At 40.3% G+C, this 27,831-nt stretch overlaps 1 protein-coding gene across 5 annotated transcripts in view; it reads right to left on the reverse strand.

The window, feature by feature from the left end:
• tbl3 (transducin beta like 3) overlaps positions 1-27,831 on the reverse strand; it is a 95,312-nt gene that overhangs the window by 29,104 nt on the left and 38,377 nt on the right. For all 5 annotated transcript variants that reach the window (XR_011887249.1, XR_011887247.1, XR_011887248.1 and 2 more), the window contains exons 12-19: positions 23,530-23,588; positions 23,327-23,433; positions 21,707-21,854; positions 19,795-20,025; positions 17,402-17,472; positions 15,381-15,537; positions 14,729-14,787; positions 13,215-13,318 (exon numbers count right to left, since the gene is read on the reverse strand). Coding sequence is in view for 2 of the 5 variants with exons in the window: in XM_072268636.1 (XP_072124737.1) it covers positions 13,215-13,318; positions 14,729-14,787; positions 15,381-15,537; positions 17,402-17,472; positions 19,795-20,025; positions 21,707-21,854; positions 23,327-23,433; positions 23,530-23,588 (936 nt within the window). In the remaining 3 variants the exon portion in view is untranslated. The remainder of the gene's footprint in view (positions 1-13,214; positions 13,319-14,728; positions 14,788-15,380; positions 15,538-17,401; positions 17,473-19,794; positions 20,026-21,706; positions 21,855-23,326; positions 23,434-23,529; positions 23,589-27,831) is intronic.

Below are 27,831 nucleotides of genomic sequence, written 5' to 3' on the forward strand. Positions count from 1 at the left end.
GTTCGATATAGTCGTTTAAAGTTAAATTGGACAGCTATATGGACAGGAAAGGAATGGAGGGTAATGGGCTGAGTGCAGGTCGGTGGGACTAGGTGAGAGTAAGAGTTCGGCACGGACTAGAAGGGCTGAGATGGCCTGTTGCCATGCTGTAATTGTTATATGGTTAAAGACCAGATACATTTAATCTGGCTAACTGAAAATACTAGCCTCTAATCTGTGGCTGCACTTTATATGACTGGTCTAGGGAGTTACCTGGTGTGGGGAGTGGGGGATTTCAGTGATCATAAACCACCGATGTCAAGGGAATTTGTTTCAACTATTTCTGATTGTCCACTGAGAGGTTCAAACATTACCTGCTACTTATCAGAGCACACAGCTGCAGTTCTCACTGGTTACTAATCAAGATTTTGCAAGTCAGCTACAACACAGTAAAACTACCAAACTGGAAAGCTGCCAAGTACAGCACAGTGAAGGCGGGTTCCATCAAAGTCTTTGTGACACTTACCAAGGAATAGGGGCACTGACGTATGATTTGGACTCCAGATTACATTACAACCAATTTAGATTTTGGCTGGTTCGTGAGAAGTAATAACCATGGCATATAACCGCCAGTCAATGACCTTAAGAATGCCTTACCTTGAAACCTCCCCTTGGTATTTAATTGAGTTACCATTATCAAAAGCCTTATCGTCAACTGAGCAAACTCACCGTCAACGTGAAATTAACTAGATATATAAATGCTTTTGTTACAAGTTGATGTCAAAAACTGGGCACATATGCTGTGGGGTCCCAAGCCCCGTTCTCCCCTCCAAGTTGTGTGAATGATAAAATCTGGCCAACATTTCCAGAGGAGGAGAAAACACTCAAAGTTCATCACATTGCATGAATGAATTCATAAAAAACCACAATCAAGGTGAAAACAAAGGTCTGTAACAGCCTTTATGATACCTTCACTGTACCCAGTTAAATTCTGGGGTAGGGTATAGCAATTTGATAAAAAGATGGTTGCTGAGAAAGGGCTTCTGACACTCCCACATAATTGCCGATTAACACTGTACAGATTTACCAAAGCATGATTTAATTTCCTTAGAACTATACACAAAGTACACTTTAAGCACACAAGGTCAAAGCGCTATTCCCTAGAACAATTAACAGCCTCATTCCACAGGGATGAGTGAATGAATATCTGATACAAGTGTTTAAAATGAGAGATGGGAAAAGACGTGCCTACTGGTATGTCAAGAAACACTTCTGCCTCTGGCACTCCCATAACTATGTAATTCTCTGGGAGGGGCAAGCACTAGGAAATTGTTAATTCCCTAACCCATAAAGGGAATAATATAGCTTTGAATTAAGCTGTGATCTATCCACACATGTATCCTCCTAAATGGTCCTGTCATTTACTAGCGTTCAATGGCACACAAATTAATATACATTACACATGGTGACAACCTAAACATATCTGTGCCATCACCTGCTTCAGTGTACAGACTGCAAAGAGTTTGTTAATCAATTACGGTTTCTAATCTCAACTAAAGAGCATTTGTTACACTAAATATTTCAATTATGATGACTGATCTTGATCACAACTGACTGTTCCTTGCTCCAAACTAAACTGTTGAGGAATCTCTAAGTACATTACCAGATCTTTTTCATTGCCAGATCGATGATCATTTAAAGAAAATGAGCTTTGAGCTCAACTAACTCTTTCCTATTCGGATTGGAATTACGAGTTTGATATGCAGACCTTGTAGCTCCCATAAATCATACTTCAGTTGTTTGCTTGGGATAATATTTAGTAGGACTTAATCAAATTTGATTAGAATTTAGATATTTTCAGCTGTTTCTGTTTTATATTTTCATACTGCCAGGGTCAAATTGGTTGTAGACTAGATTTTACAAGGTGGTGACCCCACCAAAAGCCCAAGATTGATAATTAATTCAGCAATTCCAACTGAAAAAAAATCACTGCACAAATTGTCTTCTGCACTATAATGGATAGGGATACATACACACAATAAACCCCCACCCTACCTGTTTAATTGCTCACCACCTACCACCAGTAAATGTATTGGGATTATAGAGATTAGATGTCTGTAGAAAGCTGCACAGTTGATGAGTACATAAGGTCCAGCATTCTAAGAATCAGGCTTGATGTGAAGGGCACGTGAGGAATTTGCCAGTCCATGACATCAAGAATGATTGGCATATATAGCTTTGCTTCTTCTGCTTTTGAAGGCCATTGTCATCTTATAGGAGCCCAGTCTTTTCTTCTCATGCATCCATATTTCAAAATGGCGCCATGCATCGTTGCAGAGGCTTCAAACTCTCCCAATCAGGCAAACGTTCTACAATATAGCTGACAAGAACTTCTGAATATCAATATCAAATGTATTAAGAGTATTGATAGCTCTCAGCTCAGTATCACAGAACATATACCGCCAGAGATCGCCATTAACACCGAGGCAAGCCAGGCACCAGCCCCAGCTAGGAGACACTAGAGACAGCGCAGTAGATTGAGCAGCACTGCAATCTAGTTGTCCATAGCAATGACAATAAAGCTCTAGCTAACTAACTCTAAATACCAGTTATGAAGATATAACTTAGTTCATATTTCCTTCAGTACTGATGATTACTGGGTGATCTAAAGGCAGCCATTAAGATCACTAGCCAGTCTCTTAAGTTTGACTTTGTTAAAGGGGCCAGAACAGGGAGCATGATCTTAAAATAAGACCTGATCAATCAGGGATGACGTCAGGAAATACATCTTCATACCACGGAAAATGCTAATTTGGTATATACTCTTAAGCTGTTAAAGCTAGAACTTCGACCATCTGTGACTTTAATGGAGATACCAAAAGTAATGTAGCTAAGTTGCTAATGTCACAAAGGTAGTAGGAATTATAAATTTCAAAAATAGGATTGATAAATATTCACATGACAATGGTATTAAGGATTACAGAAGTAAGGATCATAAACTGTAGTTAAGATATCCATCAACCAAGATACAATCAAATGGCAGATCAGATTTCAGAAAGAGCAGTCTACGTTTAATACTCGCTTGCATGCTCCAGTTAATCACTGAATTATGGTTGAATCCATCACATCATCTGCACATGTACTTACAGTTGCATGATCAGAATTTGGCTGACCTTTTAAGAAATGTATTTGACTTGCTTTCAAGCATGGAACAGTTCTACTCCACCCAACTATACTGTGAGCAAGAACAATAGCTGGCTAACTCAAGCTGACAGACTACTGATGGTTGGGGAAATCTGCAGCTGCTAATTGTTTACACCCAGTTCATCTTGTGCCTGTATGGAAGTCTAATACTTCCAACCCATTGCTAACCTGATTCTTTATTAATTCTTGCAAGGTATCTTTAATGAAACATTTCTCTATATTACTTTATTTTATAACTTATTTAAATCTATTTGAATAGATTTTCAATGTCTCTGACCAGCAGTTGCATTTGAAACCAATTGAAAGGACTTTGACTGTATTAGGCTATCAATAGTTGTCAGGGTGTTTCAGAAAATGGGCCCAGGATTCAAGGCCTGAACAATACGCATCTCTCAGAGCCTACTCCGCCAGGCCACTAACTGTTTAGCTATGGAGGAGCAGCTCACTTAGCCACCTGAACCTGGAAAAGACTGAAAGCAAGACACTGTGGGCTGTGAATCTGTTAGATATCAATGAAATAATGCCCTGAGCCAAATGGATGTAAGAAAGATAGAAATCCCATTGTTTTGCACTGAGACCCTTCTTCACGACAGTGAAGGAAAGGGGAAGATGCTAGAAAATTCTACTTTTGTTTCTGTTGACTGTACTCACTCACTGATGATATATCCCATACAAAGTTCACTATTTTTCCAGTCCTCTCCCCCCCTCCACTTTTTTTTATCCAGACTGAGAAATGTTGAATGAACTAATGTAAATTGTTCCCAGCTTACACAGCTGCTAAAGCCATCAATCCTCAATAGACCACATTATTGTCGCTACACCTTCAATACCTTTTTTTTTCTTTTCCCAAAGGTTAAACGTAAAACGAAGCTCAATTTCTCCAAATACAAGCACCACATCATCAGTAATCAAGTGCAATGAAAGATAACCAAGTGCAATGAAAGATAACCAAGAATGTTCCAATTTTGCTAGGGAATACTGAACAAAGTTTCAGAACACAAAGGTCACATAAATCAACAAAGTCCAGGTAATTGAAGTTGAAAGATTGATAGGTTGGAGCCTCCACATATGGTAAAAGTGCCACATGAATAACAATATACTCAAGTGGGATTGTGCATGATTCTAACAGTGGGATTAGATATCTCCTATGTGAAGCTTTTATGGGCTCCAGTCCCTTGTGCTGGTTCCCCTTAGATTTAGAAATGGATGAGGACCGATACAAGTTAACAACACAAGTGTTAGTTGCACTATATTATGTAGTAAACAGGAACTTAAAAGATCAAGGATTACAGTGAGTTCCAACTGATTAGACGTGCAGGCCACAAAAAGAGTAATGAGGTGTTGTTCATGGACCATTCAGAAAGCTGTTGGAGGGGAAGTTCTTCCTAAACCCATTGAGTGTGGGTCTTCAGGCTGCTGCACCTCTTCCCTGATGGTGGTAACCAGAACACAGTATGCTCCAGATGATGAGGGTCCTTAATAATGGATGCTGCCTTCTTGAGGTGCTGCCTCTTGAAGATGCGGAGGGTCGTGCCTGTGATGAAGCTGGCTTAGTCTACAACCCTCTGTAGCTTCTTGTGATCCTATGCAATGGACAACCTAGACCGGGCTGTGATGCAACCAGTCAAATGCTCTCCACTCTCCACCTATAGAAATTTGCTGCTGTCTTGGATGACATACCAAATCTCCTCAAAGTCGTAATGGAGTAGAGCCACAAACGTCCATTCATTGAGAATGCACCAATGCATTGGGTCCGGGATAGATCCTCGGAGGTGTTGACACCCAGGAACTCAACACTGCTCACATTTCCACTGCTGACCTCTTGCAGAGGATGGGTGTGTGTTCTCCCGACTTCTTCCTGAAGCCCACAATCAACTCGTTGGCCATGCTGATGACACCGCTAAAGTAGTTGATCTAATTCGTTCATGTGCACCCTCTCGTTGGCACCTGAGATTTTACCAGCAGTTGCCATCTGAAAATTTACAGTTGGTGTTTGAGCTGTGCTTAGCCACACAGTCTTGAGCACAGAGAGGGTAGAACACACATCCTTGGAGTGTGTGTGTGTTGATTGTCAGTGAGGATCTATACTGACTGTGGTCTTATAATGAGGAGGTAAAGGATTCAGTTGAAGAAGGATGTTTAGAGATGCAGATTTAGAAGTTTGTGATTGACAATGAGAAGATAATGTTCTTGAATGCTGAGCTGTAATTGATAAAACAGCAGTCTGATGTACAGTGGCATGCAAAAGGTTGGGCACCCATGGTCAAAATTTCTGTTACTGTGAATAACTAAGCGAGTAAAAGATGAACTGATTTCCAAAAGGCATAAAGTTAAACATGACACATTTCTTTAATATTTTAAGAAAACTTTTTTTATTTCCATCTTTTACAGTTTCAAAATAACAGAAAAGGAAAAGGGTCCAAAGCAAAAGTTTGGGCACCCTGCATGGTCAGTACTTTGTAACACCCCCTTTGGCAAGTATCACAGCTTGTAAACGCTTTTTATAGCCAGCTAAGAGTCTTTCAATTCTTGTCTGGGGAATTTTCGCCCATTCTTCCTTGCAAAAGGCTTCTAGTTATGTGAGGTTCTTGGGCCGTCTTGCATGTACTGCTCTTTTGAGGTCTATGCACAGATTTTCGATGATGTTTAGGTCAGGGGACTGTGAGGGCCATGGCAAAACCTTCAGCTTGCGCCTCTTACGTTAGTCCATTGTGGATTTTGAGGTGTGTTTAGGTTCATTATCCTGTTGTAGAAGCCATCCTCTTTTCATCTTTTTTTTTTTTTTACAGATGGTGTAATGTTTGCTTCCAGAATTTGCTGGTATTTAATTGAATTCATTCTTCCCTCTACCAGTAAATGTTCCCGTGCCACTGGCTGCAACACAAGCCCAAAGCATGATCAGTCCACCCCTGTGCTTAACAGTTGGAGAGGGGTTCTTTTCATGAAATACTGCACCCTTTTTTCTCCAAACATCTTTGCTCATTGCAGCCAAAATGTTCTATTTAAAAGGTTCAAAGGAACATCTAAACAAGCCTGATGCATTTTGGAAACAAGTCCTGTGGACTGATGAAGTTAAAATGGAACTTTTTAGCCGCAATGAGCAAAGGTATGTTTACCTTTATTCCAGCAGGTTTACAGTCATTCAACGTTGGACTTTGGATGGAAACTTCCACGTATTGTTGGTAGTTTCCAGGTCTTGATATCAGCGGCTTCCAGCTCATACCTTGGCCAGCACACTATTATGGCTGGGTATCTGATGACTGATAGGGCGAATGTATTGATGGCTCTGATCTTGTTCTTCCCTTTTAGCTGGCTTTTCAGTATTGTCTCGCTCTTTCAAGGTACTTGGATGGTGCAGCCTTCCTTGTGTCCTCAGCGTGGCTTCCATGCACCTGCAGGATCCCCAGGTATTTGTAGCCATCCTATACATCTGGGATGTGGCCTTTGGGTAACTCGACTCCTTCAGTCTTGATGAGTTTGCCCCTCTTTACTATCATCCAGCTGCAATTTTCCAGTCCAAATGACATCCCGATGTCTCTGATGTACACCCTTGTCAGGTGGATGAGCGAGTCAGTGTCTCACTTATTTCTGGTAAACAGCCCAATGTCATCCATGTACAGGAGGTGGCTGATGGCCACTCCACTCTTGAACCTGTACCCATATCCACTCCTTGAGAAGATATGCTTAAGGGGGTTCAAGCCTGTGCAATATAGTAGTGGGGATAGAGCATCACCCTGTATATTCCATATCTGATGATCACTTGTGCTTTTGGCTTTGAATTAACGTCTAGCATTGTCCTCCAATGCCCCATTGAGTTACAGATGAAGCACCTTAGTGTCTTGTTGACCTTGTACAGACACAGGCACTCCAGGATCCATGCGTCAGGCACTGAGTCGTATACTTTCTGGTAGTCGATCATTATGTGCTTAGGTTAGTTTGCCTGATCACAGAGTCTTGAATGACTGCTTTGTCTACTGGCAGTTGGTGCATGGAGCCTCTGGCTTCATTACTAATCCCTCTCTGAGCAGGGCTCAGGAACTTACACCCGTCCTTTCAGCATTGTGGCTATGATGCCTGACAGGAGCTTCCACATTGTTGACGGGCAGGTTATAGGCCGGTAGTTTGTTGGTTTGATGTTCCTTTCTGAGGATCCTTCATTCTGAGTATTGTCCTTCCTTGAGTTTGTCAGTCAGGGTGGGAGCCTGCTTCAAGTAGCTGGTTCATTTGAGCTGCCAGATGTGTATGCAATGCTGTTAGTTTCTTTAGCCAATAGGCATCGATCATGTCAGGCCCTAGTGATGTTCAGTTTTTCATACTTGCTACCCATCTACTGCTGAGATGATGACTGGTTCTTCCTCAGATATTTCAGAGGCTTGCTTGTAGGATTTTCAGCCATTGGGCACGGCTGTTATGGGATATTTCTTTCTCCGATATATTCTTCCAGTACTCCCCGAACTGTGCTAATTACTTTTCTTGGTTCTTTGGAGAAAAGTGCATTTATTCACTTAGCCTCTGTGTCCTTAGTGTACCTCTGTAGTTTTGTAGGCAAAGCTGTTAACATTACTTCACAGTTTCCAGGGCTTCTGCTATAGGCAGTGAAGGGGACTGGACCTACTCTTGGAATGTGAGGGCTGTCCTTGCTGGTTTTGGAACATAACCTTATCAAAACAAAGTTGCTGATATGCTCGTTGCAGAGAAGCCCAAGAGTCTAGCACTAAATGTTTGTTCTCAAGATAAAACAGTTAACCATTTGAAACCAAAAAGAACAGAGTGTTATAAACACGAGAGAAAATCAGCAGATGCTGAGAACATTAGAGCATTAAATGCCTTTGTCATTCTCTACCCCTGCAGCATGCCCTGTCAAGGGGTGAGATAGATATATTTTTGGGGACTAAGAAAAACAAGGAACAGGACAGGGTGGGACAGTTTTGAGACAAGTTAACCATACAGGTTTGAAAGTTGAAGTACAAACTTGAGCAGTGGTTAGGTGTACTCCTCTTGTAAAATGACTGAGTACTTTCAGTTAGGATTTGGACAGATTTGGAGGTTGTATCACAGCTCCTGAAAATGAAGGGGATCAATAACTTTCATGGTGTGACAAAAAGCACAACTAGTAGTCAAATTTTAACTTGGAGGGAGGAATGGAATTACACATGTACAAGTTTATTTCACTCCCATGGTTGGCAACCTACAGAAACAGCATTCCAGCACAGGTTGATCTACATGCCACTTTTCAAGATAACATCACATACATTTTTCGCTAACTATTAGACCATGCTGAAGGAAGGTATATTTTGGGAAATACATTGATTTGTGGCTTCCTTGAGTTGGGTTGAGTGTTTTTAAGAAATATTGGACAGAGATATTTTGAACTAACCACAAATTTCTTTCTACAGGTGCAATTTGGTAGAAGTTATTGAACATATATACTGCCATGATAATCTTTCCTCATATAAACGATCCGAAGATATATATGTTTGACACAAAAATGTGCATTTTCTTGACAGCAAGAGGCAAAAATATTTACAGAGTAACCTCAGGTGATATTTGAGTATTGCTGCAAAGAAAGAAAAGTTTCAGAGAATTTGTGCAAACCTCCTCCCAAGACCTGCAATGTAATAATAGCCCAACTCATTTTGGAAATCTATTTTAACCAAGCACAGCGGCATCTCCACTTTCTGAGGAGATTTAGGCAGCGAAGATTCCACTCTGTCCCCTTCTAACCGATGATCACAGGAGTGTCCTGTCCAGCTGCAATATTGTTTGGTGTGGGAATTGCAAGGCATCTGACCACAAGTCCTTGCAGAGGATGGTGAGGACTGCTGAGAGAATCATCAGGGTCCCTTTTCCACCCATCCAAGACACTTATTAGGAGCCTTGTGTACGCAGGGCCCTTAACATTGTCAAAAATTCCTCCCATCCATCCCACATTCTCTGACTCCCTGCCATCAGGCAGGAGGTACTGTAGCATTAGGACAAGGACTGTTAGGATGGGAAACAACTTCTTCCCCCAGGCCATGAACTCCCTACCACCACGCAGGTCTCATTACATATGACGTGCCATACAGTTATACTGTTGACTTCTAATCTTGTGTTGTAAATGCACTTTATGCTAAATGTCAAACTTATGGAATATATATTATTTGTTAATTTATTTGTGATAACATTGTGTTGCGTGCTATATGTACTGTGTTGTGCACCTTGGTCTGGAAGAATGTTGTTTTGTTTGGCAGTGTACATGTATATGGTTGAATGACAAACTTGAACTTAATAATATTGGCTGAAGGGAACAGTGTGGCCAGCACAACAAGGTAAAATGCCTGGTATTGCATCCTCAGACCACCCCCCCCCCCATACTCCCCTTACTCCCCCTACAGTCATGTCAAGCTTACAAAGCAAGGCGCATTGCTGAAGCACAACATAAGCGCGAGCTGAGCAAGTCCAGAGCCACCAGTGCAAAAACTGCAGTGCCTACACATCTGCCCAACATGTGCCAGGACATTTCGTGCTCGAATTGGCCTGACCAGTCATCTTCGGACACACCGCATCCAGTCTCAAAGTGACTAACGGTGTCGAGCTCTTCATCGACGACGACGACAATGGACGAACTCTCCCTACAGCCATGGCTGCCATGCCTGATTCTGTTCTAACAAATGATACTGCCATAGAGGGTCACACCATAAATAAAGATGAATTGGAGTACTGGAAGGAGATAAGGAGCTTAGTAGCAGTGTCATGAAAACAACCTTTCCCTTGTACGCCAACAAAACAAGAACTGGTCATTGTCTTCAGGAAGGGGACAGTGCACATTCTCCTGTCTTCATCAACGGTGTTGAGGTTGAGAGAATTGAGAGCTTCAAGTTTCTAGGAATGAACATCACCAATAGCCTGTCCTGCTGCCAGCACGCAGACGCCACAGCCAAGAACACCTCCACTTCCTCAGGAATCTAAGGAAATGTGGCATGTCCCCATCGACTCTTACCAATTTGTATTGAAGCACCACAGAAAGCATTCTATCTTGGAAGCTCAATGGCTCGGCATGGCAAATGTTCTGCATGTGACAGCAAGAAATTGTACAGATACAGAGAATGATGGTAGCCAGAGGATGGGGTGAGGGCAGATGTATGGGAAATGGAGGAGATGCAGGCAACGGCAGCATTGATGGTGGTGGGGAAGAAAGGACATCTGCGAACAGGTGTGGCAGAGATGGAGGATGGTGTGACAGATTGGCAAAGGTATAGACAGGATACTGTAATTGTGAAAGTAGGTTTGTAAAAGATGTCAAGGGATAGTTTGCCGCCAGTGATGGAGACAAGGAGAGAAGGGTCAGAGATGGACCAAGTAAATTCATGGGAAAGGTGGTAAATGGAGGCAAAGTTTATGAAATTGATGAACTCAGGACGGGTGCAGAAAGCAACAGTAATGCAGTTGTTAATGTAATGGAGCATTACCAGTGTAGGCTTGGAAAATGGACTGCTTCACATAGCTGACAAATAGACAGGCTTAACCAGGGCCTATGCAAGTGCCCACGGCTACATCTATTGTTTGGAGAAAGTGGGAGGAGCCAAAAGACAAATTTCCGTCAGGGTGGTGGTGAGGTTGGGATTGGTACGGAGAGTGGAGGGCAGAGTGTTCAGTAGGGGTGAGGTTAGAATAGGAGAGAGGAGTGGTGAAGTTGAAGATTAGAATGGGAGAGAGTTGTCTCATCAGTAGTTAGAGGTGAAAAGACCCAGAACAGCTAAAAAAAAAAAAAAAAAAAAAGCAGAGCAGGGTGTCCAAGAGAGGAGGAGGGTTGAAGATGGGAGAAGGGGTTATCGGTGGGGAGGGGCAATGCAGAGTCCATGTCAAAGAAGTCGATTGATAGAGGTGGCGGAAGAAGAACTTGGCATCATGGCAGGCACAGATCTCCGAGGTGAGGGCACAGGGGACAAGGGCAAGTCCCTTGCTGAGGACAGAACCTTCCATTTCGGGCCACAGACAGTCCTTTCAGGTAACGTGACACTTCATCACCTGCAAGTCTGTTGGGATCATTTATATACCTGGTGCTTCCAGTGCAGTCTCCGCTACATCAGTGAGACCTGACACAGATTGGGCAACTTTGCTTTGTTGAGCGCCTCCGCTCTGTCCGCCAAAAAGGGCAGGATCTCCCAGTGGCTACTATTTCACTTCAACTTCCCATTCCCATACAGACATGTCTGGCCATGGCCTCTTCTACCAGTAGAATGAAGCCAAATTCAGGTTGGAGGAGCAACATTTCGTATTTTGTCTGGGTAACCTCCAACCTGACAGCATGAACAGTGATTTCTCGAACTTCCGGTGATTTTCCACACCCCACTTCTCTTTTTCCATTCCCATTCTGGTTACCCTCTCAACCCTTCTCTTCCCACCTGCGTATCACCACCCTTTGCTTCCCCTCCACCTTCCTTTTCTTCCATGGTGCATTGTCCTCTCCTATTGGATTCCTTCTTCTTTACCACTTTATTTCTTCCACCTATCCCCTCCCAGCTTCTTACTTCATCACCCCTTCCCTACCCACCCTAATCTTACCTATCATCTGCTAGATTCTGTCCCCCACCTTCTTATTCTGGTTTCTACCCGCTTTCTTTCTAGTGCTAATGAAGGGTCATGCCTCAAAATGTGAACTGATTATTCCCCTGCATCGATGTTGCCTAATTTGCGGAATTCCTCCAGAATTTTGTCTGTCTTCAAGATTTACAGTATCTGCAGAATCTTGAGATTAGAAACTGCAGACGGTTATTGACATAGCTAAACATGTTATGGAAACCAGCCTCCCCTTCATGGCCTCTCTATACTTCTTGCTGCCTCAGTAAAGTAGCCAGCACAATCAAAGACCCAACCAACTTTGGATATTCTCTCTCCTCCTCTCTTCCATCAGATAGAAGATTCAAAAGCCTGAAAGCACATACTAACCAGTTCAAGGGCAGCTCGTACTCAGCTGTTACAAAAATCAAAAGAGACTCTTTGCCTCACATTCGAATTTATTATGATCTTACACCTTACTGTCTGCCTGCACTACACCACCTCTGTAACTGATAGTTTATTCTGTATTCTGTTAATATTTCACCTTGTTCTATTTCAATGTATTGTGTAGTGATTTGATCTGTATGAACAGTACGCAAGACAAGATTTTCACTACCTCGGTACAAGTGACAATAATAAACCAATTCCATTCATGCCACAGGAACTTAGGTCAATCCAAATGACCAATTGAGGCCTCAGTTTGGTGCTGTACAAGGGGTGATTGATAAGTTAGTGGCCCAAGGTAGAAGGAGTCAATTTTAGAAAACCTAGCACAGTTATTTTTCAACATAGTCCCCTCCTACATGTACACACTTAGTCCAGTGGTCGTGGAGCATACGGATCTTGGACCTCCAGAAAGTGCCCACAGCGGGGTTGATTGATAAGTTCGTGGCCTAAGGTAGAAGGAGATGAGTTGTACAGTTCTCGTTACATCCACATGCAGTTCAACTCTTTGAGTGATTATGCAGAAGGTTTGAAGTTAATAATTCATCCGTCTACCTTAGGCCACGAACTTATCAATCACCCCTGATGAGTCATTAACCTAATGTGCTAGGTTTTCTAAAATTCACTCTTTCTACCTTGGGCCACAAACGTATCAATCACCCCTCATATAGTATTCACTCAATACTGTTAATGTTGTCAATGGAAGACTTTTATGCTTATAGTGAACTCACAATCTTCTGACAAGTGTTAGCTTTGGCTTAATTAGAAATCCTGGCCATTTTTCAAATAAACAATACTGAGACTAATTATGCATCTTCCGCACTGCAAATTATCTAACGTCCCTCTCAGTGATATTCCTTCAAAAATAATTCATTGACTGCAAGGCATTTTATGGGAATCAAAAAAGTGAAAGGCTTTGAACTGTGAGGTCTGGAGTATAAGAATTGAAAGAGGATTACTAATTACATTAGTTACAATCATTCATTTTCTGTTTAAATACATAGCAATTAAGCAAAAATCTGTGATGAAAAAAGCATCATATTTACCTTTAATCACAACCAGTACTGTCTGGGGCTGGTCCAAGGAGATGGCTAATCCTAAAGCTTTCAAGTATTTTCGCTCATGCAATAAATTAGATAATTCTTGTTGTCTGGAATAGAAAGATTCATTTTGATTAATCAAAGAACTATTGTAACACTAAGAAGAGCACCCAAGCTTAGTGTTCTAGTAAAAAGAATAAACAGAATAGAAAAAGTACACATTAGGACAGTATCATTTAAAGGATCTCATACCTGTTATCACTTCCAATAGAAACAACACCAAAAGTGAATACTTTCATCTTTGCTGTTTTCTATAATTTCAGACCAAAGAATTGATGGACCAATTCAACTATCTTTCTCAGACTTGGTTAGTATGCTCTATTAATGTTAAGTTTAATAAGGCTCCTTATTTGGAGCAAAAATCACTTTGACAAACATAGCATTTGGGATTTTTTAATAATACCACAATTTGTGCCAATTTTTAATCCAAGTTTAAAAGATACCTCCTATATAATAATGAATGCTACAGAATCACATTTTACTTTTATGCAGTAATATTTGATGACAAAATTTAGGTCTCCTCCCTTGTCACACTGCACTTTAAACAACAGATTAGATGACTTTTGTAGAACACCTTCATGCATTGTTTAAGTCATCTAGTCACTTAATTTTAATCCTTCGTTCTGTAACTGCATCTTCAGCATTCCACAGTAGGTCACAGTTATATAGCACTTGTGCCAGGGCCTTTGGCCCATGGAGTCTGTACCAATCACCAAACACCCTTTTATATAAAACCTACACTACGTTCTCTTTTTACCCTCCTGCTGAAAGGGACAAGAGAAACATCTCACTTTCAGTCAGACATAAAATAGCCTTCTAAACCAAATCACTGAGCTTAGAATCATTGCATTTCCAGTTTTACTTTCTCTGAACCTTTTTCTCGTTTCCTATCTTTTATTATTACACCCTGTTGTCTTGAACAGTAGACCCCTTTGTCAATTAATAAACTACTTCCCAGAAAGTTCTTTCTTCTCCTAACCCATTTCTCTGCATCATTAAATGTCTTTTTCCCACAAATTTTGCCGATTCAAGTTGACAGCCTTTCATCAGAAATGTTAACTCCATTTCCCTCTGCACTGATGTTGCCCAGTATTTCCTTTCAACATTTTATTAGTTTCTGCATAGAAGAATACAGAGTGCAAGAAGATATACAAGTCAAATGAAAAAAATAAAACAGTACCAAATACATTGTATTAAAAATGCAGTTACAATCACAAAACCCTGTATTCATAAAAATTAAATCGTAATATTGAAATATAATAATTTTGTTATACAGAAAAAAATCTAAACCCACTACCAAAGTCAGAGCTGTTAGGAAAAGAAAAAAGAAAAAAATCCTTATCATATAGTAAAGTATATTATTAGCCACCATCTGTACTTTTACAACAAAGGTTTTGAAAATAACTCAAAATTGCCCAGTAGTTCCACCGCCTTTGTTTTTAGTTACTTAAACAACATACTTTAAAACTTGCTCTTCCTGTTTGGCGTGCTCTTCAGCAAGCTCAATCTCTGTAACATCCTGAAACACACAAAAGAAACATTTTAATATACTTAAAGCAGCCAACATACAAAAAGCTACAGAAGCTTTATCTTTTGTCTCCCACAATGCCCTTCAGTTACAGGCTTGCTTGGCTGATAGAAAAGTTGCTGCTTTCAGAGATGTCAACAAAATGTGCCTAAACAGGTTTTGTTTGAGTCATGCAGTCATACATCACTTGTATAGCATAAAGGGGAAGATGAGTAAAGTTGAAGAATAGGGGGTGGGGAAAAATACTTCCCATGCTCAGCATCTAGTGCATGATATTAAACATTCCTGTCCATTCCAGCAAGACAAAGCACAATATAAAGCTTTGACCCAGCAACTTTGGAAGTGATACTGCAGAATCATTCTACTTCAAAAGATGTTTCTCCAAGGCCAGGTACAGCCTAGTACCAACAACTATTAAAACAGATTTTTCTTCACTCTGTCTCTCGCGGATTCAAGCAAAGGCCCAAAGGTAATAGTCTAGTGCCTAAGTGCAAAAATCTGAACAAAAGAACTCCTGAAAACACACTGTCTAGTTAATTGAAAAAGATGATAAAGCAGAACATCAGTGATTTCATTTATTGTACCTTCCAGATAATTATGCATGAATCTCCTGATCCAGTGACAACCAAGTCATCTTTCTTGTTACAGTGCAAACCCCACACTTTATCCTCATGAGCATCTAATGTTTTTACACACTCATTGGTTTTAATGGTCCAAAGCTTCAGTAAACCATCAGACCCACTGTGGGGAAAAAAGAAAATAAACTTAATGATTAAGAACTGTCAATTTACAATAGAATTGTTTAAATTATTTAATCAGAGATTAAAAATTGATGTAGTCAGATTTTACAGCATACATCTCTTGCACTGCAAACTTACTCCTCTTATTACTGCAATTTAAAAGGTAAATAAACTCCCCTCCAGAGTTCATAAAATCAAGAGATTTAGACCAAGGCAGGAAAAAGAATAAGGTTGGTTGGGTTAAAAAAAAAGGTTAAGATGAAGAAGAAAATTGGGGAGATGGGTGGAAAGAAGTGCAAGTAAGTTACAGGGAATCCGAAGGGAAGAATGTAAAGCAGGAATTTGGATGGCAGAGATGGAGAAGAAACATAGACAATCTTACAATTGTCAGAAGTATCCACCTTATAAAAAGAAAGATGCCTCTGTCTGCTGTTAATGTTTTTTTTTGTTCTGAAGGGCAGTGACTTCTCCAAATTCATCTTTAAGATATAATTAACTGCACACCAGGGATTGCACATAATTATGGCACTTTTGCAAATCAAACTAACCCTGAAGATGACACATTTTGCATTTTCACCAGAATAGTCTATGAAATTTCATAGACATCATCAATAGGAATCACAGTCAATTGCATTCCTGGGTAAGAAGACACAAGGGGACATGGACAGAGCTAACAAAAGGACAAATTTATAATAGATGAAGCTCAATGTGGAAAAACTGCACAGGCATCTACTTCTGAGATGAGAAAGACAAATTAAAGCTTATTTTTTCAAAAAATATGCTGTGGAAGAGTGAAAGGATTTGAGGGTCTATGTGCAACAATAAATATCAGCTTAAATAATATATAGTTTGAAAATTCAGTTGTAAATCTTGTGAATTGAGCGTGGATTTTTCCAAATTCCTTTCCAGGAACGTCAAGAAACAAACATCAATTTTCTTTCGTAAATGCTCTTGAAATGATGGCAGTGAGCCACCATTTGCTGCCCTTCCAGTGACCACACACCAACAAGGTTGTTGGGTTGGAGCCTCAGAAATGCCACTAAATGTTAAGGGGAGATAGTTAAATCCTCCCTTGGTGGAGATGACAAATGTCTGGCCCTCATGTGGAACAAATGTTGCTTCATAATGTTACTTCAAGTGCCTGAACGTGATGATACTGTAGCTTAAAAGGTTTAACTTATGGAAACAGGTTGTACAATTTTGTTGTGGGTTCCCATGTTTAGAGAGTTTTATTTTATTTTATTTAGAGATGCAGTGAAGAACAGGCCCTACCAGCCCAACAAGCCGCACAGACCAGCAATCCATCTATTTAACCCTAGCCTAATCACAAAACAATTTACAATGACCAATTAACATACTAACCAGTACGTTTTTGGGCTGTGGAAGGAAACTGGAACACCTAGAGTAAACCCACACACTGACAAGAAGGACACACAAACTTCTTATTGAGGATGCTTGAACTCTGAACTCCAATGCCCCGAGCTGTAATAGTATCACTGTCACTGAGCGACAATCTAATTAGGTTTCTAATCAGGGGCTCTGCAGGGTGGATACAAGACTATTTCCTCTTTTTAAAACTAGGCCAGAGGATGAACATTCTGTGTAAGACACTAGAAATCAGGAATTTAGTTCCCCACTCTGTGGATGCTGGGTCACTAGAAATTACGATTGAAAGGGATTTTTGTTAGATAAGTTATCAAAGAATATTTAGCACAAGCAGGAAAAAAAGTGGAGGTAGGGTAAGTCAGGTTGGAGGGGCACTAAAGCTTTATTTTTTAAACTTTTCTTCTATTTTAAATGCACCTTGAAAAAGAATGGTGAAACCCAATTATAATATTAATACCAATCTATTTTATAGACTGTACCTTGTTAGCAGCTGAGTTCCATGACTGACAAAAATAATCTTCAGTACCGATGCATCATGGCCTTCAAATGTCTGAGAATGCAAACATTTAGTTCAATGAAACGGGATAAAATGGAAACTATACCATGCAGTAAACTGGGGATTTGTTACATGACAGCAAAAAAAATACTATTCCGTTCATTGTTAACCTTCGCCATGTTTGTGGCCATTCCTTCATCTCAATTAAACTGCCTGTCTACTAAGCTAATGGACTACACTTGGAGCCGATTACAATTGAAGAACTGGATGACTACATCGTGATACTCCTGCATACTGTCTGCAAGAATGATCCTGAATTTCCAGTTGAGGTACTTTATTTCCTTGTTGAGGTATCTACATATTGCATCAAAAAGTTCTCCTGGACACACCTCAAAAATTCAGCTTTTAACACCACAATAATCTCATGTAACATTTAAGGAACTTATTATATCCCAGTTCAATTATTTTATTTTTATTGCATTGTTCTGTTATCTGCCCACATATCTGTTCCTGCTTCTCTTGTTTACTATTGGGAGGTCTGTAATACACTCCTAGCAAAATGACAAAACCCAAATGGCTTAATTTGAGGAGCCTCGTAGGACAGGGTCCATGGCATAAAAAAGGTTTGGAACTCCTGTCCTACGAGTCCATGGACGCTGGGTTGGGATTCCCTGTTCTAAGATACTCTCCCTCAATAATGAAGTAGTGCAATATCCTCCTCCCCTTTTAACATCATTCTGACTCACCTGAATATTCCATACCTGGAATATTCAGTTTCCAGTCCTGGCTGTCCTTCAACCATCTTAGTGATAGCAACAATATGGTAAACCCCAATGTTAATTAATGCTTTGAGTCTATTTTACTAGTGATTCCCCTTTATTAAAAGAGCTTTGAATTCCTTTGACAGACACACTGACTCTCTTGCTGTGCCTTTTGGTATTACTATTTCTCTTCTAGATGATTGTACCTTTCCACCTGGAGAGCTACTCCAGAGCCCCTCCCCCCGCCATCTCACGGAGACAAGGATGGAAGAAACGAGTGTGGTCAACGGTGCAGCTGACCAATGAGCTTGCACAATGGAAGACCTGCCTAATGTCTACAAGACTGTAAACAGTTTAGTCAGAAGATGAAGAGTAATCTCGAGTTTATGCCTTTTGTTGCTACAGCAAGGGGTCTAGAGACTGTTAAAGAGTGGACAAATACCTATCATGACAAATCATCAAAACTTCAGAGCCACGCTTGTTGACTGAATGAAGGTACTCCATGAAGTGGCCAAGATCCGTGTGACTGTAGTTTTTTCTTCTAGTATAGGGGTTCTCAAACTTCTTTATGCCATGAACCCCCGACCACTAACCGAGAGGGTCCATGGACCCCAGGCTGGGAACTCGTGATTGAGGAGAAGATTTCAGGAGCAGCAAATATATTACACTAACATACTGATTTATCCAGGGAGCTTTTCAGCACAGGACAGGAAGAATGCAGGCAAAGGGACGGGTGTTACATCTCTTGTGCTTTGGTGAAAAACTGCTACGCAGCCTGTGCGAGGCAAGAGAAGGAAGTAAATAAGCTCCCCTGTTCAGTTTTGCAGTATTTTGAGATTTTGAGGCATAAAATATTTCAAAAAAAGGCCCACTATTGGATCCAGAGGAACACACAAAAATGCCTGGAGGCATCTATGGAGACGAATAAACAGTTAACCCTTTAGGCTGAGACCCATCATTGGGACTGGAAAGTAGGGGAACAAAGCCAGAATAAGGTTGGGGGTGGGGGGAGAGAAGGTGGGTGGATGGAGGGGGGGGAATGAAGCAAAAAGCTAGGAAATGTGAAAAAGTAAAGGGCTGAAGGAGGAATCTGATAGGAGAGAAAAATAGACCTCCTATCGCTAAGAGAGAGGAGACCGTTGGACTCGTGTGATGATAAAAGTAATTTTATCAAAAGCATGATATACTGGCTATTGGATATTAGTGAAAGATCTCAGATTTAATCAGGAAGAGGGGCAAAGATTGGAGATGTTACTTCTAGAACTTTAATGATAAGAGTTTCCTGCTCAGCTGCCTGCTCCAAAAAATGTTAACAGTGAATTCTTCGTCCCACTTCTTGATGAATCATTTCGTGGAGCAATCCTTGAAACAACAGCTGATTGAAACAAAGCAACTAATATGAGCAAGAGCAACTGGATCAAAATTCTTCTTGACCACCCATCCTAAACCTTCCAATTCCTGCCCTGGATTTAAACTGGTGTAAAGGAATCTCATTGTGCTATGATACCTAATTACCATTGCCAGCATTGCTGATAAGGAAGCCAGATGGCCTTTATTCCACCTAACCACTACACACAAAGATATGCCTTCCTTCTCTTCAATTTAAACCTTGCACCTTTAAACAGTTGAAGTCCTTAAGTCCCCACAGTTTGACAGTGCCATCTGCTGATGAGGTAGCAAGGATTTGATCCATTGGCGAAAACTGGACAGACCAAATCCCACGTTTGTGGCCTCGAAATACTCCCAGGAGTGAGAAATTGGAAGATGACCAGAGCTTTGCTGTCCTATCCTGGGAGCCTGTTGCTATCAGCTTGTCATTTGGAGAAATGACCACACTGTTTATATCCTACAAAATAACAAAGAGGAAACATTTTTTAAAAATCAGCTTTGGTCATAACTAATTAAAAATTTCATTCAATATAGTTCATCATTACAAATGCATTTATATGGTATTCTGAAGGTCACTGTAAATTGAAAAAAAGTATTACAGTGTTGTACACTAAGCGAGAGATAGAGAAATAATGCACGTTGAAACCCTGGAGGGAAGTGGTTTTGAGGAGGGATTAAAGAAGATAAACGGGAGAGACAAAACTTCAGGGAGAGTGGATTCCAGAGCCTCGGCTGGCTGGTGGAGTTGGGGGTGGGGGAGGGGTAAGGAGAGAAAATGTAGAAATTAAATGGTGGGGATGCAGAAAAATGTGGGTGGGGAGTCTATGGAATGAAGTAGTCTTGAGGGATAGTGCTGTAGGAGGAGGTTACAAAGACAGGGAAGTGTTAACCTCATGAGGAGGTTTAGCTTAGCAATGAAAACTTTAGTCTTTGAGGCACCAGGGGGTCAAGAACCAATGCAATGAAGACAGCCATGATGTTTAAGCAAGTAATGCAGAATATAACATGAGCTACAAATCTAATGCCAAGCTAAAGGAAACAGAAGGGTGGAATTGGCCAAGTGGGAAGTGAAGCAGCTGACACTGAAGATACAAATGGAAGGATAGTTGGACTCATATAGCGCAGAACCAACATTTCAACCAGTCACACAAATACCATTTGTTAAAATTTTCCCCACAGTCCTGTCAACTTTTCCAAGATTCTACCGCTCGCCCACACACAGGGGGCAATTTACAGTGCCCAATTAACCTATCAACTACACATCTTTGCGGTGTTAAGAGGAAAATGTAGAATCCAGATGTACCCAAGTAGTGACTAAATGAACAAATTCTTGAGGTCAAAATTTAACCCGTCTCTGGAGCTGAAGTTGTCTCTCCCATTTATCTTTTCTAAATCCCTCATCACAACCACCTCTTTCCAGGATTTCAACATTCATTACTTCTCTACCTTCAGCTTAGCTTACAACTCCATGATACTTATTTCAATTTACAGCGATCTTTAATAGGTGCACTGCCCTTCAAATAGGAGTTTTAGTAGCAAAAGTATTGTCAAAGGTTAAAGGGATGTAATGGACATGGAAGTTAACTGCTCGCAATGAAATGGATATTGGCTCCAACATTTAGCTCCTAGTCAGAGTGGGCAAATTGAGTCAATTTGCAATGAGATGGATGGAATCGGTGGTGTGGATATGCAGAATCCAAATCCAATTGTTTTTCAACCTTCCCAACACTTAGTGGGGTGGAAACTGCTGCCTATCCAAGTAAAGAGAATAAGTAAGCAGTCTGACATCATTAGCAACAGATGAAGTGAGACAACTGGGATAGTAAAGTTAGTTATGTCGTTCCCAAGTCTGTGAAGGTTGTTTTCAAACAACAGTCAGAGAACACAGAAGCATTCTGAGGGACTTGATAGTAATATTTGGCTGCAGGAAGAAAATATGACTGTTGGTCTTGCCTTTCCAAAATAAACATGGAACCAATTGAGAAATTAGTAGGTTGTGTAAATTATTATAGATCAACCCAGAATCACCAGTCCCATCCACCACATTTCCTTGTTTCCCTCTTAAACACAGTCGTTTGGTGCAATTGTTCACTGTTGCTCTAGCATTAATCAAAAGACAAGAATATGCAATCTCTTACTTTGTCATGCGCCTTCTCTGTCAAACTAGCACGAAGAACTTCAAGTTCTGCAGATTTATCATCTTTCCTAGCGGCTTGGCATTTTGTAAGCTTCCACAGCTTTAAGGTGCAATCCTGGCTACCACTAACTATGAAATTTTCCTTCAATCTGTAATTAGGAAATAGTACACACATTCATCAGGTTGTAATGTAGAGAGATCTCTGAATCAGTAGACAGATGATGAGCACTTTATCAACTGGAGGTAACAACAGTCTTCTTCTAACTTTCAAATACGACACGATACATCTGCAAGTTTCCACATAAAGAAAAGCTGGAATACGGAAATTGTGCTACACAAAAAGGTGTGCTGCATCGTCAAGAAATAAAGTCTGAAAGCAATGGTCACACTACATGGAAGGCAGTAAAAGCCTATTGGCAGGAGGGAGCCCTAATTCAGTGCACAACAACCGCTATTTCAATTGCTGTAAATATTTAAATTTATATAATATGTTTAATGTAATAAAAACTTTTTAAATAATTTCACAGCACTTTGTCAAATAAAACTTCTAGGCACAAAATGAGCTGTTACGGCAGGTGTCAAATAGGAAAGCTCGAAGTTTTAGGAAGCATTTTAACAGGGGTATTAAGGTGGCAATTGTTCACAAGGTTTAAGGAGGGAGCTTTAGACGCACCAAGTGAAATTAAACTTCAGTCACGGCAGTAAGTATAGAGTGTGGACATTATATTGCAGAGGTGAGACTGTTTAAGGAGGGAGCTTTAGCGTCACCAAGTGAAATTAAACCAGGATGTAGACACTGTGGTGAAACAAAGGGCTAAGAACATTGGCCTTCAGTCAGGGAAGTAAGTATAGAGCTTGGACAGCATATACTTTATACTTTATTGCAGAGGTGAGGCTGCACTGGAAGTACCTGTATAGTTTTCGTCATCCTGCTGTACGAAAGACATGGTAAATTGGAAAATACTGCAGAAAGGTTTTATGCAGATGTTGCCAGGACTAGAAGGCTTGAGTTACAGGGAGAAGTTCGGGTGAATGAAGGGCAACCTTACAGAAATGTTTAAAATTATGATAGGCATAGATAGGCGGATGGTCTATTCCCATGATAGGGGAGTCCTAAACTAGACAGCGTAGGGTTAGGCTGAGAGGGAAAAGATTTAAAAAGAATCCGAAGGCAACTTTGTCCCGCAGAGACTGGTGAGTATTTGGAAAGAGTTCCCAGAGGAAGTGGTGCAGAAAGGTGCAATACTATCATGTAAAAGGCACTTGGACAGGTACATGGTGGGATAGGGCTTAGAATTCGGACCAATTACAGGAAATTGGAGATACCATGGTTGGCATGGATTCGTTGGGCCAAAGGGCCTGATTTCATGCTATACTGCTCGATGACTCAGTGTGCAAGAGTCTAGATTTGCAGAAATCATCCAGTGAGTTGGAGTTTGATGAGATTGCTAAATTAGAGCAGACACAGGTCTAGAGGGATGCGGAAACGAGGATGATAATTTTAAGATAGAACTAATTTAGTATAGGTTTCTTTATCTCAGTTCCAAACAAAGGCAAGTTACAGCAAAAGTAATTTTGAAACTAATGACAAATAATTGAAAGCTTTTGACAAAATTCTTACCGAGAACAAGAAATGATACCAACAGAGTTGGCGTGCCCTAACCCTTGCGCAACACATTTCACTTTGCCAGTCTTTTCATTCATTCGCCAGACTCGAATTGTTTTGTCCTGAAACATGGAGGAAAAAATTTAGAGGTGTTTATTGTACTGATTAATAACCTGTCAAATCCTTACAATTTTATTTTTTAAGAAAATAGATCATACCTTTGAACAACTGGCAAATGCGGCAGCATGTTCAAAAACATCCAGAGCTAATACTGTGTCTAAAAATAAAAACAAAAACAAAAACAAAGTGTTCTATGATTCACAGAACAGGTTTAGCAGACGTTACTTACTTATCATAATACAGTACACGAAAAGGCCTTATGACTCACTTGGTACAAGTCAGCTCCCAGCAGAGCAAATCCAATCAAACTCATTCATCATCTCCAGATTTTCTTTTACCTGTACAATTTATGCTCTCACATGCCCAACAACTCCCTCTGATTCTTTCTACCACTTGTACCAGGGGACTATTTGCAGTCACAGATTAATTCATCAGCACATGAGAAGATGCTGACCGCACAGATGAGCAATCTAACAGAAAACCATACAGTCATGGGGAGAATATACAGACTCCAACATCCAAAATCAGGATTGAATTGAATCTGGTACCCAGAGCCATAAGAAACCATGGTCCACCATTCTGACACTGTGCTGCTGCAGATTTATAAGAAGCAAATTCCTAACTTTGTCATAAACACAGGCTAATTTCTAAAGTTCTTTTTAAAGCGTTAAATGGTAGTATCCTTGAAAAGCAGAAGCATTCCAGATAGGAATCTATAAACAATTAAAACAAACATACAAAAAAAACCACAAAAACACTTAAATAATCAGAACAATTAAAATATAATTCACCTAATGCTTTATCACCTTTAGCAGCCCATCTCAAATCAATGATCTAATATGGCACAGATCAAATAGGCAGCTCCCCCAGTTTAAATTCAGGGGAATTCAATAAATTCATACTGTACTATTGAACTCCAGATGGAATGCAGCATCAGATCACAGCTGAGAGATTGCCAGTCTGTATGACTTTGAAGTTTGGGCCGGGGGGTGGGGGTGGGGTGGGGAGAGAGGCATGTTCATTTGCAAAATCTTATACATAAGATTAAAGTCAGATTAAAGATTAAAGTCAGCATTTCATAGTGGAACTGTAAAAAAAATCCAGCAAACACTAATATAACCTCAGATGTATTAGTGGTTTTTAAAATGCATCAAAATTCACTCTTTTTTTTTAGGACAACATGCTACAATTGGGCATGACTTCTTAGGACAATTTTAATGGATTACATGCAGATTTTCACCAAGACACGTATACAAAGAAGCTCTAATGAACTCAAGGTGAGGCACTGTGATTTACAGTAAATTAATTAATTCTCAAACTGTTTCAAAGCACAGGAAATATGGCAAAAAATTTGCAAGCATATTTCCATACAAAAACGCGATCATGAGAGATATAATATCTTTTCCCCAGAGATACAACACAGATTCCGGCCCTTTGACTTGCACTGCCCAGCAACACCCAACAACCTGGATTTAACCCTAATCTAATCACGGGACAATTTATAACAATCAGTTAAACTACCTGGTACATCTTTGGACTAGGGGAGGAAACCAAAGGTCATGGAAACCATGCGCTAAACTGAGACTCCTACAGAGGACACTGGGACTGAAATCCAACTCTGACGCCTGATCAATTATTGTGCCACGCTAACTGCTGTACCACTGTAGCGCCCAATTAACCAAGATAATACCAGTTCAATACAACCTTTTGCATACATTCTCAGTGATGATAGGATTTCAATTTAATATCTCATCTGAAATCTCATTCTCAGCACTGACCTACCCCCTTGGTATTGCACAAGTGTATCAGCCAACATTCTACTCGATGTCTGCAATCACATGTCTATCTTAAAAGACGACAGCATTATATGTTGTGTCGTAGATAAAATCTAAATACTTTTTTAAATCCTGTTACCTTGGAAAATATTACTTTTCAGCTTCTAAAAGGATTGCTACTTTCTTTTTATACAAGTTCTTACAACCCATTTTTGTATTCTTTGCTAGCTTACTTTCATGTGCCATTTTATTCCTTTTATCAATTCTTGAGTCATCTTTTGGGCTCTAAACTCCAGGTTTGACATATTCTTTGCAACATTATAATCCTTCATTTCATTCAAGGAAGGCCCTAGTATATTCTAATTAAAATAGATTCTCTCTTTGTGTACAATATTAGTAGTTGGCGGCACAGGTCCCTGTTGGGATTAATACTACTACTTTGCATACTACTACTAATCAACTGTCATACCTCTGAATTAAATTCCCAATCTGCTTTAGCAAACTTATCTTTTGTGCCAAGTAATTGTCTTCATTCAAGTCTGAGACCAGTTTCAGACTTATTATTTACCTCAAATGAATACACAATTCTGTTTTCTTCTATTCACACTTTGCACAAGGATCTTTAACTATGAGATTACTTTTGCATTCTGCTAAAGAGCTTCTACTTTTGAATTTTTACCATTTGTCCTTAATTGATATATTTTTGACCATAACACAAAGGAATACAATTATGCCTTTTGGCCCATCGAGTCTGCTCTGCCATTCCATCATAGCTGATTTATTACTGCTCCCAACCCCAATCTCCTGCCTTTTCTCTGTAACCTTTGAGGCCCTGATTAATCAAGAATCTAATCAACCTCCGGCTTAGATGTACCCAATGACTTGGCCTCCACAGCTGTCTATGGCAATGAATTCCACAGATTCAGCTCTCTCTGGCTAAAGAAACTTTTCCTCATCTATTTCAAATGGATGTTTCTCTATTCTGAGGCTGTGCCCTCAGGCCTAGACTCACCCACTCTTAGAAACATCCACTCCACATCCCACTGTATCTATGCCTTTTAATAGTCAATGTTTCAATGAGATTCCCCCACCATTTTTCTAAACTCCAGTCAGTACAGGCCCAAAGCCATCAGACATTCCTCATATGTTAACACTTTCACTCTTGGGATCATTCTTGCGAACCTCCTCTGGACTTCTCCAATGCCAACACATCTATTCTTAGATAAGGGGCCTAAAACTGCTCACAATACCTTGTCTCAGCAATGCCTTATAAAGCCACAGCATTGCATCCTTGCTTTCTTATTCTAGTCCTCTTGAAATGGAAGCTAACATTGCATTTGCCTTTGTTACCACCAAGTCAACCTGCATTAACTTTAGGGAATGCTGCACGAGGACTCCCAAGTCCCTTTGCACCTCAGATTTTTGAATTTTCTCCCCTTTTGGAATAGGCCACACCTTTATCTTTCTACCAAAGTACCTGACCACGCACTTCCCTATGCTATATTCCATCTGTCACTTCTTTGCCCATTCTCACAATCTATCTGTGTCCTTCTGTAGACACACTGCTTTCTTAAAACTATGTGCCCTTCCACTTACCTCTGAACTGTCCACAAACTTGGCCATAAAGCCATCAATTCCAAAATCCAAAACATTGACATGTAACATGAGAAGGAGCAGTCCCAACACCAAACCTTGTGGTATACCACTAGTCAGTGGCAGTCAACCAAAATGTGTATTCCCATTCTTTGCCTCCTACCAGTCAGCCAATCTTCTATCCATGCTAGTATCTCTCCTATAATACCATGGGCTCTTATCTTGTTAAGCAGCCTCATGTGCAGTACTTTGTCAAAGGCCTTCTGAAAATCCAAATATACAACATACACTGACTTTCCTTCGTCTATCCTGACTTATTTGCTCAAAGAATTCCAACAGATTTGTCAGGCAAGATTTCCCCTGAAGAAAACCATGTGTTTCCAAGTACCCCAAAACCTCATCCTTAATAATAGACTCCAACATGTTTCCAACCACCGAGGTCAGCCTAAATTTCCTTTCTTCTGTCTCCCTCACTTCTTAAAGAGTGGAGTAATATTTGCAATTTTCCAGTTCTCTGGAAACATTCTAGAATATAGTGATACTAGAAAGATCATTACCAATGCCTCCATAATCTCTTCAGCTACCTCTTTCAGAACCCTGGGATGTAGTCCATCTGGTCTGGTCTAGGTAACTTATCTACCTCCAGACATTTCAGCTTCCCAAGCACCTTCTCCTGCAATAGCAATGACACTCATTTCTGCCAAACATACTAGTACCTTCTACAATGAAGACTGACGCAAAATACTTATTCAGTTCATCCGCCATTTCGTTGCTCCCTATTACTACCTCTGCGGTTTCATTTCCCAGCAGTTCATTATGCACTCATCTCTCTTACTCTTTAAATATCTGAAAAAACTTTTGGTATCCTCTTATATTACTGGCCAGATTACCTTCACATTTCATCTTTTATGTCCTTATGGTTTTGTTTAGTTGCCTTCTGTTGGTTTTTAAAGTTTCCAATTAATTTTTGTTATATCATATGCCATCTTTTTTGTTTTTATACTGTCGTTAACTTCCCTTGTCAGCCAAGGT

Source organism: Mobula birostris, chromosome 9 (genome assembly GCF_030028105.1).
Source record: "Mobula birostris isolate sMobBir1 chromosome 9, sMobBir1.hap1, whole genome shotgun sequence".
NCBI classification, from domain to species: Eukaryota; Metazoa; Chordata; class Chondrichthyes; order Myliobatiformes; family Myliobatidae; genus Mobula; species Mobula birostris.